Source organism: Sinocyclocheilus rhinocerous, unplaced genomic scaffold (genome assembly GCF_001515625.1).
Source record: "Sinocyclocheilus rhinocerous isolate Xijiao unplaced genomic scaffold, SAMN03320098_v1.1 scaffold993, whole genome shotgun sequence".
Classification (NCBI taxonomy): Eukaryota; Metazoa; Chordata; class Actinopteri; order Cypriniformes; family Cyprinidae; genus Sinocyclocheilus; species Sinocyclocheilus rhinocerous.
Window position 1 is genome coordinate 112880 of NW_015639771.1, and position 21592 is coordinate 134471.

Consider the following 21592-nt stretch of genomic DNA (forward strand, 5'->3'; position numbering starts at 1 on the left):
AAATGTTTTTACAGGCGACCTCGCGTTTGCTCGTCAATTATGCTGAACCATATAGGAGTCAGATTCTAGACTATCTATTCAAGGTGTGTTTGCTTTGCTTAGAAAGGAATCTGATCAGACTATGTTTATGTAAGATTATGTATTTACATTATAGACGTAGATGACGCGGGCCCACTGTGACTGGAGACGCTTGTGAGGGGCGTGGCTATGACTTATCACGGCACCGCCTTTTGCGGAACATGCAAGTCAGCTGATAATGTTGTAGGAACGCACAAGTTAGTTAGAATGAACATAGGAAATCAGTGTTGTTTATTTTGGGGTATTTTTCTCCATATCAGTGTTTGTTTAGGCGAGGACTACGATTTAGATGATAAAACTGGATTAGGACGATCGTTTGATGGCATTGGTGGTTTAAGCGGTGGTGGGGTGAGTGTTTTACTTTAGTGCGCTTCCTTTTTCGGAGTTTCTGAAATGCTTAGTTAGTGAAACACTTTACAGAAAACGCTAACGTCTGCATAACAATAACAAACTAATGTGTTATAAACGTTTTTTTTTTCTTTTCTTTTTGTTTTACAGGCAACATCGCGTTTGCTCGTCAATTATGCTGAGCCATACCGGAGTCAGATTCTAGACTATCTATTCAGGGTGTGTTTGCTTAGAAAGGAATTCGATCAGACTACATTTATGTAATATATAATGTATTTACCTTATAGACTGTATACATGTCAATCTGTATTTAACAGCCTAAATTTGGAGCCTCATTAAAATCCTGAAGGTTGAAATAGGAGGCGATGCTCAGACTACAGGTACACAGAGCTCTTTCACTTTAAAACTTCTGTACAGTGAATGTGTGTTTGCATTATCTACTAGTGATGGGCAAATGAAGCCTCGTGAAGCACTGAGGCTTTCCTCTGACTGTTTCGGGGAAAGATTCAAAGCTTCGCGAGTGTCAAAAACAGCGCCATCTGGTGGTTAATAAAAAATATAGCAGCCAAAAGCCTGTGAAAAACGCTCTGAATTGCGCTGCTTACTCGATACGCGCTTTGAAGCTTCAGTGTCATAGCATAGGTAACATCACTATTATCTACATGACCTATTAAATGTAACCATTTACAGATGGAACTGAGCCCTCACACATGCACTATGAAGATGATGAGAATTATTTTAGAGGATATGAATGGTGGCTTATGAGGGAAGCCAAGAAGAGGAATCCAAACATCACCCTTATAGGTAAAACATGCACATCAAACAGGGCAAACATGCAAAAGTACATACAGTGCACTTGTACTAATGAGATCAGTCCCAAATTGTAATATTTTACACCTTTAATAATTTGCTTTTAACAGGTCTACCATGGGCTTTTCCAGGATGGGTTGGAAATGGTGAAAACTGGCCATATAGTTTCCCTGAGATCACTGCTTCTTATGTGGTTTCATGGATTCTTGGGGCCAAGCAGTACCATGACTTGGATATTGATTATGTCGGGGTGAATTTAACTCATCTATTCTAATAATGCAAAAATACATACAGTGCACTTGTACTAATGCATTCAGTCCCAAATTGTAATATTTTACACCTTTAATAATTTGTTTTTAACAGGTCTACCATGGGCTTTTCCAGGATGGGTTGGAAATGGTGAAAACTGGCCATATAGTTTCCCTGAGATCACTGCTTCTTATGTGGTTTCATGGATTCTTGGGGCCAAGCAGTACCATGACTTGGATATTGATTATGTCGGGGTGAATTTAAGACAGTGGGACACTTCACACATGGCGGAAGTTATGTTGCATTAACTGATGAAAGAGGAAATCTAACAATAATCACTGAAACTATGGTGAGACTTTTGAAATTGATCTTCTAAACAATTAACCGAACATGCACTACTGTTCAAAATTTAAGGGTCACTAAGTTTTTTTTAGATGTTTTTAAAAAATTTTGTTTTTGAAAGAAGTCTCATGCTTTGCTTACCAAGGCTGCATTCAAAAGAACAGCATTTATTTGAAAATCTTTTAACATGCATTATAAAGGTCTTTACTGTCTCTTTTGATCAATCTAATGTATCCTTGATTAATAAAAGCATTTAAAAAATCATACTGGCCCCAAACTTTTGAAGGGTAGTGTACATTCTTCTAATGGTATTTATGTTTGTATGAAAACACATTACTGTATTTTACTTTCTTTTTTAGACTCATGAAAATGGGTTTATAATGGATAAAATGACTTTACTTAAATTTAGTATATGGAATAACTTTTTAGCAGGCTTCAATCAGTGAGCTGCAGGTGTGGCATTCAAAGTTTGACTTCAAGACAAACAAGACAGTCCTCTTCCAAAATCTCAGGCCTGTTAAAGTAAGTATAAGTATATACATAAAATCAAGATAAGTTTTTTTTCATGATATATCCTCTTTAAAAAGACTTAATATAAGTGAATATTTTGATATTGTCTGGGTTCTTAAAAATATCAATAGGTTTAGTAAATTGATTTTGATAATACATTTTTACTCATGTTTAAGTGATATTTGAAATCTAATGTAATATCTCAGTGTGAACTGTGAATGCTTTAGGTAATTGAGGGATCTTTCAGCATAGAGCTTGATGTTGATGAGGTATATACATTTACTACTGTACGAAACGGTCATAGAGGGAATTACCCAGATCCTCCCACCTCTGCTCCCTTTCCTAAATCATACAAAGATGATTTTGATGTCTGTAAGTAGCTTATTTATTTTTTCCCCCCTCATTTAATAGTTATTCTAATGCTTTTCACTTAGCAATGTGTGCAAATCTAACAACTTCCTGTCTCCCAGCTGGAAATCCATATTTCTCAGAGGCTCCAAATTTTGCAGATCAGACAGGGGTCTTTGAATACTTTACTAACCTGACAGATCCTGGACCCCATAATTCCACTCTGCGACAGGTGGTCACTCAGCGTCCGGTGACCTGGGTTGCAGATGCTGATCAGACAATAAGTGTTATTGGTGATTATAAATGGTGAGTGCAGCAGTGTTTAATATGGTTTGCATAACATTTGTTAAGATTTTATGGCTGTTATGTACACTACTGTTCAAAAGTTTGAGGTCGGTCAGATTTTTTTAAAATACTTTTATTCTGCAAGGATACATTTGATTCATTAAAACACACAATAAAGATGTTTATAGTGTTACAAAAAGTTTCTATTTTAAATAAATGATGTTCTTTTGAACTTTCTATTCAAAGAATCATGAAGAATGTATCATGCTTTCCACAAAATTAATGAGTAGCACAACTGTTTTAAACATTGATAATAATAAGAAATGTTTCTTATGCGCCAAAACACGAGCGGTGTGAAGCGACAAAATACTATAGAACCCATTATAATCAGTGATGCTGTCTACACTGGATGCGGCACAGCGCGACACGACAAATCCCTGACAGTAAACTGATGCCTCGTTCTATTTATGACGTACTGACACAAAGTTCAAATAGTTTGCAACGGTCGCTTTGTCGCGTCCAGTGTAGACAGCCTCAAGAATGAGTTCTGAAGGATCATGTGACACTGAAGACTATGGCTGCTGAATGGCTGCTAAGAATTCAGCTTTGACATCACAAGAATAAATTGCATTTTAAAATATATTAAAATATAAAACAGTTATTTTAAATTGTAATAATATTTCACAATATTACAAAATGTTCCTGCATTTAAAAAAAAAAAAAAAGTAAATGGAGCCTTGGTAAGCATAAGAGACTTCTTTTAAAAACATAAAAAAATAAAGTTTTACAGACCCTAATCTTTTGAATGAAAGTGTACATAAGAAATAAATACAATTTTACATAATTTGATTCTTTGCTATTTACCACTCTGTGTCCTTACAATTATCAGGCATGACCTGATGGTGTCATGTGACATATACATGGAGGCTGTGCACACCGGTGGAGTCTTCATTGCTGTCAGAGTGGACAAAGGTGGAGGTGTCATCCGGAGCACAAGGGGAATCTTTTTCTGGGTGTATGCTGATGGAACCTACAAAGTCACAAATGACCTCCGTAAGCATCTGAATAATAAACTTTTAATAAAATAATTTTTTCCCCACTGCTTCTGTAAGTTTACATAAGCCATGGTCATATTTGCAAAACCCTTTGAATGAACAGGTGGAATGACAGTTCTTGCTGAGGGCCTGTCTGGAACTAGAGCACGTGTATGGTACACACTGACCCTTACAGTCAAGGTTTGTTGAATTATATACAGAAATGTTCCTAACTATATTTATTGCTGAGTTTTCCCTCTATTGTAGGTCTTATCTACTGTGTCTTTATTCTCATTTATTCTGTGTTTTCAGGGAAACTATGCATCAGCAGATCTCAATGGCTATCCCCTGTGGAAGAATGCAGTGCTCTGGGAGCCACGACATGGATGGGTGGCCATAGGCACTAGTTCCTTTGAACTTGCACAGTTTGATAATTTTGCTATAGAGGCCTTAGCCTGATGTTTTTTTTTTTTTGGCCATTGTTGTGACACTGTAAACAGGCAGACTGGAAACAAACATTTTCAGGTGTGTGACTGATGTGATGAAATGTAACAAGTTGTTAATTTTTAAAGTTTCAATTGCATCTACGCCCAATGTGCATTAATAATAATAATTTAAACCACTTGTGTGATTTAAAATGTCTGAAAATGTGAGTTTTCTAAGAACTTTTTTGTTATTAATTTAATTTGAATGTATATTTTTTCATATAAATGACTGTTAAGCTGTAAAAAAAGATCTTGTGTATTGTTTCATTTAAAGTAGGGTGAGCTGTACAAAATTGCAACAGTATATTCATGACAAAGCACTAGCCTTATTATGATTATCATACCACAACCCATATGTAAAAGTATAGTGAAACAATATTTGTAATTTTTATGAAATAATTATTTGAATTTTTTTTTTTTTTTAGATAAAGACAGTGGGACAGTAAGTTTACAGTTGTTTTGTTTAGTTTAAGAAGGCCTATTTCAGAACATCAAACAAATTGTGTTAAATCCATGTGCCATTTCTTGCTATAAACCTTTTCCTGAATTAACGCTAGTTAATTTATCATCCGATGAATGATGATCACAGCTCTTCATGACGAAATGGACCAGTTTTCTGGGCCCAAGATGTTTATCCTGGTGTCAACCATCATGACGTGGGCTATGACTAAACCAGCTAATAAAGTAGGATTAATTAAAGTTATCAATTAAGTACTCTCTTGATTAGCAAGTAAACATGATTAAAAGGTCATATTAATGAATATTTTAACTCCATTATAGGATGATCCAGAGATTCCTTTTACAGAAGAGCACTACAGTAGAAGAAAAGCCCACCCCAACTTCCATGATCATATCGGTTTGGAGCAACTTGTGGTCAAATTTGGCAAAACTGTAAGCAAGAACCTTTGCGGGATATTATTCCATTTTCGTTGAAAATTAGTGCAATATTAAACTGATGTACACACTATTTATAGTTACTAATAATATTTGCAACACTTCAAGTGAGCAGTACTTTAAAAGTGTGAAGTTCATATTTATTTATGAATGATTTTCAGAAAAGCTCCCAGTTCTCTACATATGTTGTTGCATCAGGGCTACAGTATGGAATGGGAGAACACATCTTTAATTTATTTTTTAAGGTAAATCATACGCACATACTTTAAAAAGCATCACACTTATAATTACTTTGTATTAATTAAAGTGTTGAAGCTAAATAGTGTCATATTTTGTTGCTCTATGTAGATGTCATGGTTGGGTGAAGTCCCCCAGGTGCCCATCTTTGGAAATGGCTCCAATTTTATCCCCACTATTCACATCAATGATCTGGCAGGGTAAGTAATATTATGGAGCTTTTTATGACATACTGTATCATCCATGCAAAAACTAAATTACTGGGCATTTACACCACTTTGATTTGTATTCATTAAGGATCATCCAAAATGTCACTGACCACAAGCCAAAGTCACAATACTTTGTTGCGGTTGATGATTCCAAAAACACAATGGAGGATATCATAAAGGTGAGATTTTACACATTCAGTATATTTTTGTTTAGAAAATTAATGGTTCTCATGCAAAGAAACCTTCTTCCCCAAGGCAGTAACACTCATGCTTGGACCAGGAGAAACTCTGAATGTTTCAAAAGAGGAGCTCTATCTCATACGTGATCTGACAGTAAGAATCAATGGCAGTATTGTTCTGACATACTACAGTGAAGATTATCAATATTCTACAATTTTGGTTTTGTATTGACTTAAGTTGTTGTTGTTGTTGTTGTTGTTGTTTTCACTTTCTCCAGCAAACAGATATTGATTCTGTGCTTGTCAACCTTCGTATTGAAGCAACATATCTGAAAGAGAATTTGAACATTCAGTGGGTGTCAGAAACTGGCATGGTTGAAAACATTGAGCAGATTACTGAAGAATACAAGCAGACTAGGGGATTGTTGGTACGTTGAAATACTCTAGTGTGATTTATACGTTTATTTTTGGTAGTGTACAGTTGGTCTCTTTGACTTCATCTACAGTTTTACAGTACAAGCACCTGTGTTTATGTGTGTCCCAGCTCCTTCGTATCTGCATCCTGGGACCACCTGCTGTTGGGAAGAGCACTATAGCGGAGAGGATATGCAAGCATTACAAACTTCATCATGTTAAGCTTAAGGAGACAATCACTGAAACATTAGAAAACCTGGTCAGTGTTGTACAATACCCAGAATTTATTCACAACCATCAAAGCATGTTAATTTAATTCAGATATTATTTGAAAAGATAGTTCACCCAAAAATGAAAATTCTGTCATCATTTACTCATCCTCAAGCTGTTCCAAACCTGTATGAGTTTCTTTCTTCTGTTGAATATATATCTGAAGAAGATATTTTAAAGAATTTTAGTAACCAAACTTGACTTCCGGTAGGGAAAAAATAACAGTCAATGGCTACCATCAACTGTTTGGTTACCAACATTCTTCAAGATATCTTCTTCTGTGTTCACCAGAAGAAAAAAATTCATACAGGTTTGGAACAACATGAGGGTGAGTAAATGATGTCCAAATGTTCGTTTTTGGGTGAACTGTCCCTTTAAAAAAGCAAAATAAAATAAATTGAAATAAATAGATCCCTGTAGTGACATCCTTTCTGTTTTTATACATTGAAAAAATATCTATAAATATTTTTAGATATTTTATACTGATGTTTAATTGAATCAATCAGGAGTCGTGTGTTCGTATGGAGGATGCGGAAAACGATCAGAGTGAAGCTCAGGAGTTTCTCGAAAACATGAATCAGAATGGAGGTTGTATATTTGTAATTTTTTAGGTGCTATATATTGAAATTATATACAGTATGTATTAAGATTTTTGTTGTTGTTGTTTAGGATGCCTAGATGACCAATTTGTGATTCGTATAATGAGGGACAAACTCAGTACTAAACCCTGTGTGAACCAGGGCTTTGTTTTAGACGGTTTTCCAAAGACATATGAGCAGGCGAAGGAGTTATTTACTGGTGAGAAATGTGCCCTTTTTAGGTGCTATATTAACAAATTAAATCATGATTCTGATTAATAATACATGAGCATTGATTTGCTGCATGATTATTTAAATATTCAACAGGTGATGAAGAGCCTGAGGACTTGCAATCTAAACATGAGAAAAAGATCATCCCAGGTCTGCAATTAATTAATATAAAGTATAATGCAGATTAGAAATGCTTTTTTTCTCTCCATCATAATTATTAGCCTTAAGATTTGAGTCTTGCACGACTGATTTGAATCTTATACAATTAATTTAGCTACACAAGCTTTCAAACATTTAATAGTTCTGAAAGGAATCTCTCATGCTCACCAGAGCTGAATTTATTTGATCAAAAATAGTTTAATAGTTCTGAAAGGAATCTCTCATGCTCACCAAAGCTGAATTTATTTGATCAAAAATACAGTAAAAACAGAAATATTGTGAAATATTATTACAATGTATAATACCATTTGGTTAATTCAATGCATACTTGCTAAATAACAGTATTAAGCTCTTTCGGGAAAAAGAACTGTGCCATTTAACTATTTTTGCATGAGAGAGCTGTGCAGTTTTGTTCAGCTCAGTTTTACATAATGCGAACATTTTCAGTGAGATGTTATGTTTGTAGACAGATGAACAGAGAATATCACACCCACACCTCATTTAAAAGATTTACTGTAACAGGTGGCTTTAAACATCGCTATGATACTAGTGAAACAGTCATCTGTCTTTTCTTCAGAGTTTGTGTTCTTTGTTGATTCCACTGATGTTTTCCTGAAAAACCGCGTTCTGAATCTACCTGAGACTGTTGTAGAAGGAACTTCCTACACTCCTGAACAGTTCCTTCGCCGCTTGGCCAAATTCAGAGAGAGAAACGTAGAGAATGAGACGTTGCTGAACTACTTTGAAGATGGAGATTCATCCTGAGCACTTAGGTAACGTTGAGGGAGTGAACCAAATCATGACAGAAATTACAGTTAAAAGTTAAAATGCCTTGATGGATGTTTTTTACAAACACGCAGCTTTTCACCTCACGAGACGTTAATTGATGGACTGGAGTCGTGTGGATTATTGTGTTGTTTTTATCAGCTGTTTGGATTCTCATTCTGACGGCACCCATTCACAAGTGTGGCCTAAGAGTCCAAATACATTTCAGACCCCTGTATGCCTATTTTATTTATTTCCCTTCTATTTCAGAGATTACAAGCCACAGCCATATCACCCTGCAGCCCAAGACTGGTTGCCCACTGAAGCTAAGCAGGGTTGAGCCTGGTCAGTATCTGGATGGGAGACCTCCTGGGAAAACTAGGTTGCTGTTGGAAAAGGTGTTAGTGAGGCCAGCAGGGGGTGGTCTGTTTGGGTCCTATCGCCCCAGTATAGTGACAGGGACACTATACTGTCAAAAAGCACCGTCTTTCGGATGAGACGTTAAACTGAGGTCCTGACTCTCTGTGGTCATTAAAAATCCCATGGCATTTCTCGTAAAGAGTAGGGGTGTAACCCCGGTGTCCTGGCCAAATTACCCCCCTGGCCTTTGTCAATCATGGCCTCCTAATAATCCCCAACCACTTGATTGGCTCGATCACTCTCTCTCCTCTCCACCTGTAGCTGGTGAGCGCACTGGCGCCGTTGTCCTGTGGCTGCCGTTGCACCATCCAAGTGGATGCTGCACACTGGTGGTGGTTGAGGAGAGACCCCCCCACATGATTGTAAAGCGCTTTGGGTGTACAACAATACACAATAAAGCCCTATATAAATGCATCATTCATTCATTCATACAAGCAATGATGACAATGAATACCTGCTGATCATAGAGCCGATTTGCAAAAAGGTGGGCAAACCGAAGAACTATGGGATGATCTTAGAGGAGGTGGAGGAAGAAGAGCGACGGCAAGCTGAGCAGCAGCTAAAGGAGCAGGCGGCACAGAGGGCAGAGGCAGTGCAGCGGGAGGAAGGAGAGGCCCAACAGAGAGATCAGTGCTGGGGAGAGTGGGTAAGCACCTGCTTTCAGTCTTCTGATAACTACAGTGGATTCAGTGCATTTTTGGTTGTTATAAACTTTATATATTTTTTTAAATATAAATGTTTAAAGTTTTAAAATCTTTGAATTGCACTACATTAATGTTTGGCATTTAAAATGTTGTGCGTGCGTGCGTGTGTGTGTGTGTGTGTGTGTTTATTGTCATTGCATGTTTTGCAATGGCAAGAAAAGGTGCTAATCTCTGCTCTTCTATGAGATGTTAGTGTGTGTGTTTGTGTGTTTTAAGAATCAGCGTCTTGAAGAGGTGAGGAGACAAGAACATGACCTATTGGAGTCTAAGTAAGAACCTTTAAGGAACTACCTGATGAGGTATGTGATGCCCACTCTCATCCAAGGTCTCATTGAATGCTGTGGAATACGTCCTGACGACTCCATAAACTTACTGGTAGGTTGGTCCTCTTAATAATAGTCACAATTTGTTAATTTGTTTTTCTGGAAAAAAAAAAAAAATTTGTCACTATTTGTACCTTTCAGGCTGAGTACCTTCTCAAAAATAATCCTGAAGTGTAATCGTAAAATGTGGACATTATTTGCCCTGGGGTTTCAGCAGCAAGTATAACTTCTGTTGTATCATTTTTGTTCTAGAGAGGTTTATTTCAGTCTTAATGTTCATTTAAAATCTAAATCATCATTAAGACGGTCCATGATTATAAATAATAATTATACTAGTATGCTACAATGAATAAATACAATGCAAATCAAATAGAAAAACTATTTTCTTTCACTGTTTATCTACCTATGGATTTAAAATGCAAAAAAACCTAAAAAAACATAATGAATGGTTGATAGAATGAAGCTGATAATTGGAAGTTCATTTGTGGAAAGTATGTCCATCATGTCATGATTAGCCTGATTTGTCCTCTGCTTTCAAAGGTTAAATGTTACAAATGGCAGATAATTAACAGACCCTTTTAGCTAGCACATAATTAATTTCATTAGTAAAATAAACTAAATACTGCATTTTAGGAGGTTCTGTAGCTCCTTCAGTTCACTTTTTAATATGATAATAAATTAACGTAGTCCTTAGCGCTAGTTTCTCTATTCTCAAATAGAATAATATAATACTAACCAATACAATGCAGAAGGTCCACAAAGTGTGCAAGAGTCCAGTTTACAGCAGGCAATAACAATACTCCAAGACATGAGGAATAATAGGGTAAATGGCAGCAGAAGTTGGCAATAAACAATAAACCAGGTAGGAATTTACAAGTCATGTGCAACCATAATAGATGTACAGCTGCTAAGGACAAGATTGTGTATGACAAAGCACAGGTGCTTGAGGTTAGGCAGAAATATTGACTCTCTGTAATATGGATGGACCCAGAGTGAGAACTGTTTATGAATCTGTTGATCAGCACTTTTGATTCGGAGCAAACTTTTTAAAATATCAGCCCTTTGAGTCAGTAAGAGTGTCAATCTGAAATTCAGCTACTCAAATAGGCAAACATCTGTGATCGGAGGTATGATAATTTAACAAGCTTCTCTGATTTTTACATGTATTGAAAATATTGCAGTTAGAAAAACTGATCATATTTAAATATACTGTAGATAACATATCATAATTGTATGGCATGTTTTAAGACCAAAATGAATTGTACAGTATTTTTTAGAAAAATATTTTATTGTACTTAGTTTACCTAAAATGTTTACTTAAAAACCAATAAAAATATGTGACCCTGGACCACAAAACCAGTAATAAGGGTCAGTTTAAATAAGCTTTCCATTGAGGTATGATTTGTTAGGATAGGACAATATTTGGCCGAGATACAACTATTTGAAAATCTGGAATCTGAGGGTGCAAAAAAATCGAAATATTGAGAAAATCGCCTTTAATTTGTCTAAATGAAGTCCTTAGCAATGCATATTACTAATCAAAAATGAAGTTTTGATATATTTACGGTAGGACATTTACAAAATATTTTCATGGAACATGATCTTTACTTAATATCCTAATGATTTTTGGCATAAAATAAAAATTGATAATTTTGACCCATACAATGTATTTTTGGATATTGCTACAAATATACCTGTGCTACTTATGACTGGTTTTGTGGTCCAGGGTCACATATATACTTTAATATATACTGTACACTATCATTAAAAAGTTCAGGGTCGGTGAGATTTTTTTGATAGAAAATTTAAAAGAACAACATTTATTATACATATTTTTTTTCTCATATTTGATGAGTTTAGTGCATCCTTGCTAAAATTGTTAATTATTAAGAATAAAAGTATTATTTTATTAATTAAAAGTATAAAAAACTTTAAAACTTTTGGTAGTTTATACAGCTACAATTCTTTTAAGACTTTAGCAGGTTACTATATAGGTATGTACCACTAGATGGCACTCCTACCCAAGCAATTCAAGATATTTCTGTTCGTTCAGATTTCCCACCAATACCACGAGACAACCCAGATGACCACATATTGTGGAAACATTTATGTATGTTAAACAGTTAGGCCTGAGATTATTCTGCTATTGCAAACTTTTATAAATATCAATATTAACGTTTTTTTGCACTGCATTCAAACATATTTGCACCTTTTAGATCAACAAAGCATCAATAAAGCATGCCTATTGATAATATAATAGAAAAAATCAATTCAGCAGCAAGTATAAATTATGTTATGTTTTCGAGAAAAGTTTATTTCAGTCTTAATTAACAAATGTTTATATATAGTTGTTAATGTAATTATTTTGAATAATACTTATACAGTAATGCTACAAGGAATAAATACAATGCAAATCAAATTGAACAATACATTTACCTACCTATATATTCACATTTTAAATGCATATATATATATATATATATATATATATAAAAAAAAGTTCACGGTGAGATTTTTTTGATAGAAAATTTAAAAGAACAACATTTATTATACATATTTTTTTTCTCATATTTGATGAGTTTAATGCATCCTTGCTAAAATTGTTAATTATTAAGAATAAAAGTATTATTTTATTCATTAAAAGTATAAAAAACTTTAAAACTTTTGGTAGTTTATACAGCTACAATTCTTTTAAGACTTTAGCAGGTTACTATATAGGTATGTACCACTAGATGGCACTCCTACCCAAGCAATTCAAGATATTTCTGTTCCTTTAGATTTCCCACCAATACCACGAGACAACCCAGATGACCACATATTGTGGAAACATTTATGTATGTTAAACAGTTAGGCCTGAGATTATTCTGCTATTGCAAACTTTTATAAATATCAATATTAACGTTTTTTTGCACTGCATTCAAACATATTTGCACCTTTTAGATCAACAAAGCATCAATAAAGCATGCCTATTGATAATATAATAGAAAAAATCAATTCAGCAGCAAGTATAAATTATGTTATGTTTTCGAGAAAAGTTTATTTCAGTCTTAATTAACAAATGTTTATATATAGTTGTTAATGTAATTATTTTGAATAATACTTATACAGTAATGCTACAAGGAATAAATACAATGCAAATCAAATTGAACAATACATTTACCTACCTATATATTCACATTTTAAATGCATATATATATATATATATATATATATATTGTGAATATATATATAATGTGTATATATATACGTTTCATTTATTTGTTTCCCCCCCCCCCACACATTTTTGTGTTCAACTATATTTGCATATTTGGATCAGTAAAGCACATCTCTTATTAGTATCAGGAACTAAATATGTCAAATATAAGTACAGAAGTCTGTGCAATTGTGTTTACTCATGTCACTACATTGGAGGCCTGAGTATTTCTGGCTGCAAACAGTCAATCCAAAAGCCTGTCTGCATTTGGAGGGGGGAAAGTGTTTTGTTGCTTAGGAACAGTTGTGTCTGTGTCGCAGTGGGGGTCTCCTTGTGAATATCATTATGTTCCCTTCAATCGACAAAAATGACACGTTTTTCTTGTCTGCCAATATTTATCATTGGCTGCACTCACTTGCAGGGCCTGCAAATGTCTTTTTATTGATTACAGGGCAGATTCTTCGATTATAACTAACTTTGTATCAACATAATATTCTAGATATCTACAATGAAAGGTCTTTTCATGTTGACAAACTACGAGAACATAAGAAAAAAGTAAAATGCATATGGTTATTTTGTTAAATATACCCTGTTTTTGCCCATAAAAAGCTTGGAAAGTCAAAACAGTATTTTTTTACTACTTTAACTAAATCTCACCGAGTGAAAGAAAGCGAGATTGATCCATTTTCTCCTGCAACAATACAGCAGTGATAAGAATTAAAGATCATTTTGAAGTCGTGAGATGTAATTGTATATGTTCTGTTGCTCACAAATAAAACAGACGGAGCAGGTGAGGCCAGAGGACGTGGCGAGGAGCGGAAAGGTACCTGCCGAGTCTGCACCCTGCGACTGATTATGTGCAGGATCATGTTGACAGGAGGAAGGAGGAGATGCAGCCACACATACAGCAGGGATGCTGGGTGCCTAGGCCGGAAATTCATCAAAATGGGGGAACACCTCCAAGAAATGTGCGTCAGACGGTGTGTGCTCCTCTCGCATCGTCCCTTTGGAAAGTCAGTGAAATTTTCCAGTGATTGATGACGGCTAGGAAGGGGGTCAGTAAGAACAATGTGCATTATTAATAGAGTGGACTGTCTTCTATAATTGCTTACCTTGAAGTCAAAATATGATAATTATAAATTTACACATTTGAACAAGTCTTTTCAGCTTCCGAATGTGTTATCAGAGAGTATGGCTTATTAAGTGCATGTGTGTGTGTGTGTGTGTGTATGTGTGTAATTGAAATATAACTTTTTAACAAATATTTTATAAAATATAGCTTTTTCACCAAAATGTTAACTTTTTTAACCTTTTTAAATTTTTGCCTTTTTATGAATTGGTTTGTTTCATAAAGCTAAAATATATTTTATAATATATTTATTCATTAAAAAACTATATTGATATTATAATGTACTTATTTAGGTTTGATTGTGTTTTTACTTATTTTTAATTTTTCACATGTTTGTTTATTAATTGTTTTGTATTTCATAAAGCTATATAGGCTCGATTGTGACAACTTACCCCACACAGTATGACAACATGCCATACTTTTGGGTCAACATGTGTTAAATTAACTGTCTTTTTTTTCTTTAGGCCATGACAGTGGCCACATTTCATTTTATATTTTCATTTTCGTTTTATTTTTGCTTGTATTTTAGCAAATATGTTTGTGTTTGTGCCACCACAGAAATTGACTGAGAGCAGGTGCTTACTAACAACTGTCCTATTTCTTGGGCTCTGACAGAAAAATGTTTGACATTTTATATTTGAGTACAGCCGTACACGCTGCATCATTCCCAGCGTCTGTGCATCTGTTCCCAACATCCTTACGATCAGGTTTCAAAGTCTGTTTGTTCCGGAGCCGGGGTGGGTTGAAGCTGGCTGGGCGATGTTCGGCAGCGGAGTTGGTGAGATGGAAACCTTTGTTAAAAACGTCAGGTAGAGCGTGGGGGGGCTGTTGGCACAGCGGCGCTTGCCCCCATGCTGTTCTGTCAATCTGCCCCTGCCCCGTGCCGAGAGGAGGAGGGGGGCAGACACCAGGGGGGCCAATCCTCCATGAGACCCAAATCACGCCAGACGAGGAAAGATGGTCCCTGGCTAAATACAGTTATCCCCCCTCATCTGTCAATCAAGAAATCTTTGAGTAATTTGGGATTTGCCAAGAAAAACATTCAAATCTCTGAGTGTGAGTACTGTAGTTTTGATATGCAATGTGTCTGGAACAGTTCATATTTCTGACGCTTTCTTATTTTAGAAAAGCCTTTACTTATTTATTCATTCGTTTGAATAAAAATATCTTCAGCTTAGTTTCATTTTTTACAGTTAGTTTCTTTTTTTGAAGAATTAATAGGTTAACACCATTAATTGGTAATTAATTAATGGCATGTGTTGGAGAAATTAAATCTAATTGATTAAAAAACACACAAGCCTATTTTTAAACACTATAATTACATAGAGAGTGTGGAAATGTTAACGGAAATTCAAATCAAATTTACAAACTCAATCTCGGATTTCAAACTCTCATTTATTGGATTTCAGAAGGTTGTTTTTCGTTTACCAAACATATTCTTAATTACCTTGAATTTAAAGACACACAGCAGATGGTATTTAGTGCGAGTTCCACAAAAGACGCCTATATTTTCAGATATAACACCTTTTCATGTGCATCCACAACGTAAACCGAACGAAAAAGCGTTTTGTCCTTTGTTGTTGGCTAGTGTTGAGTAGCGCATGTAAACTAAGACCCGCGCAGAGGTAAATCCCAGCTTCTTAAATTTAACATATGTTCTCCTTCCCACACATTGTGATTCTCTGCACCAGCAGTAAACGATACATGTGAGGGAGTTTGAGGCACTCGTCTTGTCATCCAGACGACGATACGCTACATTAGCAGACGCAGGCAGGGAAGGGGCCTCATACATGAGTGTTAATTTTAGAGGAGATGGAACCCAAGCAAACAGGATTTAGAGCACACCTCTGTATCAACACAGATTTAGTCAGCGTCACCCTCCGGGGACACAAAGAGAGATGGAGGGAGAGGCTTCTCTTCATTTCAAGATGATTCACGTTGGGAGTGGGCTTGCAAAATTGCTTTATGGAAAGTGGAGGAAGCCTCGGCGGTAACATTAGGCAGGAAACAGCAGGAGGGCCACTGTTTCATTAGGGAGAGAGGCTTTGGCTTTATTACCAGGATTTGGAGTTTTATGGTTATCGTTATTTGCCATAGAATTATTATGCTTATATGTCTTCTAGTCAGCTGTTTGGGTGGGGAGTGGATAGGTGGTCTCGGCGCAGTCAGCCGGGTCTGGAGAAGCAGGCCGCAGAGCCGTCCCCTTGGCGGCAGTTGCATTCGCCGCGCACACATCGGAGATCCTGCTCACAAGCATCTTCTGCGTTTCGACCAGGAAGTCCTCCTATGAACAGAAAGTGATTGAGTTATAGCTTATTCATTTTTGATGTGATACGGCCCTGTTTCTTCATCAATGCTCCATCTGACATGACTTTGGCATTAGCTTGTAGGAAATTGACATGATGAGTGAGAGTAAAAAAACAATTGATACTCTGGTTGGCATGTTCAGTTTAGTAGCAATGAGTTACAAAAAATGAGAAGCAAATCATTCCAATTGGAATTCGAATCCAGAATTTCAAGTGAAGGCTGAAAAGTTTGTCAACAGATTTCGCTCTTGTTCAAGTTAGTCATGCGAATTGTTGCTCGGTGAAATCCAGGCATTCCAGTTGGTATTCGCAAGATCGGAGATTTGCATGAGGGCGGAAAAGTTTGCTAAAGATTTTGCTTATGATCAAGAATTTCTGTTAACATTTTCTATTGGAATCTGTGTAATCGAGCGTTTTGCGTGAGGGTGAAAAATTTCTATACGCAGATTTCAATCATGTTCAAGTTTGTCATGCGAATCGTTGCAAAACGAAATCCCATTCCAATAGGAATTTGCACAATCTGGAGTTTTGCATGAGGGCAAAAAAGTTTGCAACACTGATTTCAAGTGATCTGAATTTCCTTTAACATTTTTCAATATTGCACAGTTGGGAGTTTCATGTGAGGGCCAAAAAGTTGGCCACGTAGTTTTCGTTCAAGTTGGTTTTGCAAATTCTTCATGCTGACCAACAGAAAGCTGCTTGATTTGAAAAGGACTTCTGTCTGAGCAGCGCTTCATATATCTACTGACAATGGACCTTTTTTTGCACACACCATTTCTCTGTGAACGCACCTTTCCTCTTGATAAATTATCACCGGGATGATCAGGCCTCGCCGGTGTGATACCTAATGGTGGCAACGATGGGCCCTGCCTGGAAGCGGCGCCGTCTTGCGGTACCAACCTTTCCGACCCCAGCGGAGCGCGGTGCTGCAGTGTACCGTGCAGGCTGCCCACCCTCCCAACCGGGCAGGCCGTCTGCAGCAGAGCAGTTAATAAAGAGATTGATTATCAGCCTGTCAGGAAGTGACAGTTGGACAGAGCCACTCCCCATGAATGACAGAGGGCACGTACCGCTCGCAGCACCCAAGAGCGCCAGAACCAGCACCGCGCCACCAGCACCTCCGCACCGTGCCAACCTTGCTGCGGGGAGGAAGAGCCCCGCCACGAGCACAGCCATCGCCTTCTGGAGCAGCAGCTACACGGCTGCTGACTTCACTTCCTGTGCCAAAGTCAGAGTTCAACGCCGCTGCCTGCAGCAGACTGACTGCCGGGCTCCGCACAACATACGTGAACATTTTTTTCATGAGATGCCACATTGACAGAGTAGAAAAATTAAAGCAAATATCTTGTTCTTCAACTTCAGATACTTTTATGTCAATGATGGACTTTTAATAAAAGTTTACATTTTTATTTATATGAAAGTTACATTAAAATGGTCTTGAAAACTTTTTTCTTCCTTATTTTTGTTAACTTTTCAAGTGACTTTTATGTATAGACTTGATTGTTTTATCCTTGTCCCAGTTTCAGAATTTCAAATGCATCATAAAAATATAAATTATTAAAATGTTAAAACTATGATAATCTAAAGAGATAAACATAATTCCAATATTTAAACATTTCAATGTTTGATATGATTATCTGGTAGGATTTTAAAAGTGTTTGAAATAAGTTTAGGGAGGTATTCATAGTTGATTGTAGGTTTACATTTCACTGTAATATTGCATGTTATGATGTGTGTTACCATTGTTGAGATTCATAGTGTAAAAGTGCAGTGCTGACTTGCCAGTCATGTGTTGTTGTTAACTGCATACCTGACTTGGTTTTTGTAGTGTAACAAAAAAGTATCATGGTTTCCACAAAAATATTAAACAGCACAACTGTTTTTAATATCGATAATAAGAACTGTCTTAAAGGAGACATATTATGCCCCTTTTTACAATATGTAATATAAGTCTCTGATGTCCCCAGAATGTGTCTGTGAAGTTTCAGCTCAAAATACCCCCTGATATACGGTTTTCTAAGTGCACATGGACAGAAAGCGGCTGTCACAGCATGTGAGTACTGAACTAAGTTCTCACTCACACACAAGTTTACGTTAAAAGCACATGAGCTACAAAAACAGTCGGTTATGTCTGTGAAGGTAAACAGCCTGGAAATAAATCACGTTTATTTTAGATCTGTGTGGTAGCAGCAATATACAGTAAATAAACCAATAAATCCACTGCTATCTTGTCTCTTCTGAGGCCGGGACTGTAAATAGTGTTCTGTGCAGCCAAAGGCAGAACAGTTAGCATGTTTTGCTCAAACTTTCGCCATGACATTAGAACTGGTACACCGTTGTCGCTTGCGAAATCAAAATGACGGCGCGTGGGTGGAAACTTACAGAATAAGGGGTGGTAATATTATAATGAGATCCGTTTGCCACGTCACCAAGGGAGCGAAATCAGACACTTTCTTTTTCTCAGACGCCTGTAGAAAAAGAATTACCAAAACAAAGTTACTGTGTTCATCTTTTTCACGTTTCCTTGGTTGGTAGATGCACCGGGGACCTGATTATAGCACTTAAAACCTGGAAAAGTCAGATTTTCATGATATGTCACCTTTAAGCACCAAATCAGCATAATATAATGATTTCTGAAGGATCATGTGACACTGAAGACTGGAGTAATGGCTGCTAAATTAAACAATATAATAAAATAAAAAAGTTATTTTAAATTGTAATAATAAGTTTCACAATATTACTGTTTCTACTGTATTTTGATCAAATGAATGCAGTCTTCCTGAGCATAAGAGACTTCTTTAAAAAAAAAAAACACCCCAAATGTTTAAACCATAGTGTACAAGAGACTCCATAAGAGCAGTTAACATCTGTAACAAGTGTATATAAATACATAAAAAATGTATGGCTAAATAAATGTATCCATGCCAATGGGTGTCAGTATAAAGTACAACAACATTTTCACATTACATAGCACTTTTTTTTTTCAAGTGCAGTTTTAATTGAAGTTTGGGATTGTGACACTTTTAATAAGAATAAAGCAATGTTCTTGCATGGGTGATTTTAAATATTTAATTATCATTATAGTCCTGTTTGTTCTTTTTTTTTTAGCTGATTATCAGTATGCTTCAATGTATGGTGACCTCAACGAGTAAACATAACTGTTGACCCACTCAGCCTGTTGGACTAGCTTGATTGTGGGACCATATGTTTCAATGCTCATGGATTAGCAACAGTGCATTAGAGAAGCAGAAGTGGCTTCCTTCTAATTAATGATTTAGCACCTCACAGGTACACACACACACACATACACAGTTCTACGCCTCATCCGGCCTTGCTTTGTCAGTCCCCCCGAATGAAGGGCTGTCTGCGCGCTGTGGCAATCTCGCGACTGACTTTGTTTGAAGTCACTCTTGTCTGTCTCTTCGCCGGTGCGCCTGTCTGTTGGCTGCGTCCCCCTTTTTTAATGAAACAGAAGCGTTAATAGAATCACTGGGAAAAGCAGGTGATAAAAGTCGATCCGTCGAGCGTGCCTGTATCCAGAGTTGCGAGCGCACTGTTCAAACAGAGCATTGTTCAAAGACAATGCATGCAAAAGACACACAGGCTGCCGAAGGAATAAAAAAAAAAGAGGGAGAGAAAGGGAAATGGAAAAAAAGCTGCTCCCTGTCTTCAGCGAGATCAAAACAACTCCAAGGTAAAATATACAATGAAGGGCCCCCTGATCTGACCAGCATCTCAGATGAGAGGAGGATGCAGTCTTTCTGACATGTTACAGAAGGAGAGAGAGAGAGAGAGAGACGGAAAGCAAAATAAAGAGGCCTCACAAAAGTTTGAGATAGTCAGGCCTTATGAATGCATTCATGGAACATTGTACCTGCATTACAAATGTCAAATTAACGCCCGCTTGAGCCGAAATGATATTCCGAGCACATGAAATGACCCTCAAAGAGATGAAAAACATCCAAAATGGGAGGTAAACGTGTTTGACTCGGTTCATTTCAGCCCTAATAAATATATCGCATCCCGGCCTGACAATACGAATGAATTTCGGTCACATTCTGAGGCACGTTTTTTGAAACGTCACCCCGGGATATTTGCGATCGAGTGCTTTTTTTCATACTTAGACAGAGCGAGCTGTCATTTTATCATTGCGGGAAAAACAGAAGTTTCTTTCACACGTCATTGGCCATCGTGGAGATCAATACGGGCGCCGGTAAGAGGAATATCAACCGGGGATGGTGCAGAAGTATCTGTAGAAATGGCACCAGGGAGAACGAAATGAAAAAGAGGAGGAGTGAAGCTGCGTTAGAAGGCGACACAGATGGACAAAGCCTTTATGGTGGCGGCTCCTGCTGGCATGGTGCCACCAGCCCCAGACTCCCTTTGTTTGCCAGGCTACTAAACTAATAGAGATAAAAGCAGGTTCCCGCTGGCCAGGAATTATAAAGTCATTAACGAATACAAATAAGGCTGAGAATGAAGGGGCAAGGAGAGGAGGCTTTCTCAGGCCAGCTGAGTCTGAGAGGAGGGACGCAGTTTGGGGAATCTGTCCGAGGTTGGACGTCTCTGAGTGTGTAAACAACCCTGATTTCCTCTACTACTATTTGATGGTCTAAGAAAAAATGGGTTGTCCTGCCGTCTGACATGATACAACAGCATTTTGACTAATTATTGCACATGCATATATGTTTCTATAATGAATCAGAGATTATAGGAAATATTTATGTTTTCTAACTTTATACAGCTATTTAAAAAATACAAATAAAAATGTGGGTAAACATGGTTTTATAAAAAGTTGATTAAAAATACTAAAATATACATCAAATAATGGTTGTACATACTGTGTGTATATATATATATATGTATGTATCATATGAATAAAGATATTATATGGAATATTTCTATTTAAAAAAGGTGTAAAAATTTTTATATTTAGTCCATGTATCTATGTATGTTCAGTATGTGTGGATGTGTGTGTGTAGGTATGTATCTATCTATCCTTATATAACTTTATATATCTATTAAAATACCTTTAAAAACATAAAAGTGGGTAAAATTGGTTTTAGAAAATTGATTTAAAAAAATCTAATAA

At 36.6% G+C, this 21592-nt stretch overlaps 4 protein-coding genes across 4 annotated transcripts in view; 3 read left to right on the top strand and 1 right to left on the bottom strand.

Moving 5' to 3' along the window:
• Positions 1-207: 207 nt before the first annotated feature.
• On the top strand, positions 208-4601 carry LOC107751776 (galactocerebrosidase-like). Its single transcript, XM_016567549.1, has 12 exons — positions 208-275; positions 339-426; positions 577-645; positions 749-806; positions 1117-1230; positions 1347-1486; positions 2260-2349; positions 2565-2709; positions 2808-2991; positions 3860-4023; positions 4129-4205; positions 4317-4601. Exons 1-12 carry the CDS (start codon positions 208-210, stop codon positions 4461-4463), a joined length of 1344 nt encoding a protein of 447 aa, XP_016423035.1. The 3' UTR covers positions 4464-4601.
• A 467-nt stretch (positions 4602-5068) lies between these two features.
• Positions 5069-8727, top strand: LOC107751777 (adenylate kinase 7-like). Its single transcript, XM_016567550.1, has 13 exons — positions 5069-5173; positions 5270-5380; positions 5545-5628; positions 5732-5820; positions 5918-6008; positions 6085-6162; positions 6287-6436; positions 6553-6681; positions 7199-7280; positions 7362-7490; positions 7598-7651; positions 8238-8433; positions 8696-8727. The coding sequence occupies exons 1-12, from the start codon at positions 5069-5071 to the stop codon at positions 8423-8425; spliced, it is 1290 nt and encodes a 429-aa protein (XP_016423036.1). The 3' UTR covers positions 8426-8433; positions 8696-8727.
• Positions 8728-9229: 502 nt separating this feature from the next.
• LOC107751798 (adenylate kinase 7-like) lies at positions 9230-9839 on the top strand. Its single transcript, XM_016567567.1, has 2 exons — positions 9230-9491; positions 9766-9839. The coding sequence occupies exons 1-2, from the start codon at positions 9255-9257 to the stop codon at positions 9820-9822; spliced, it is 294 nt and encodes a 97-aa protein (XP_016423053.1). The 5' UTR covers positions 9230-9254; the 3' UTR covers positions 9823-9839.
• Positions 9840-15578: 5739 nt separating this feature from the next.
• LOC107751778 (protein phosphatase 1 regulatory subunit 37) overlaps positions 15579-21592 on the bottom strand; it is a 50506-nt gene continuing 44492 nt past the window's right edge. Inside the window, exon 13 of the mRNA XM_016567551.1 lies at positions 15579-16478. Coding sequence (XP_016423037.1) covers positions 16314-16478 — 165 coding nt within the window. The 3' untranslated portion in view covers positions 15579-16313. The remainder of the gene's footprint in view (positions 16479-21592) is intronic.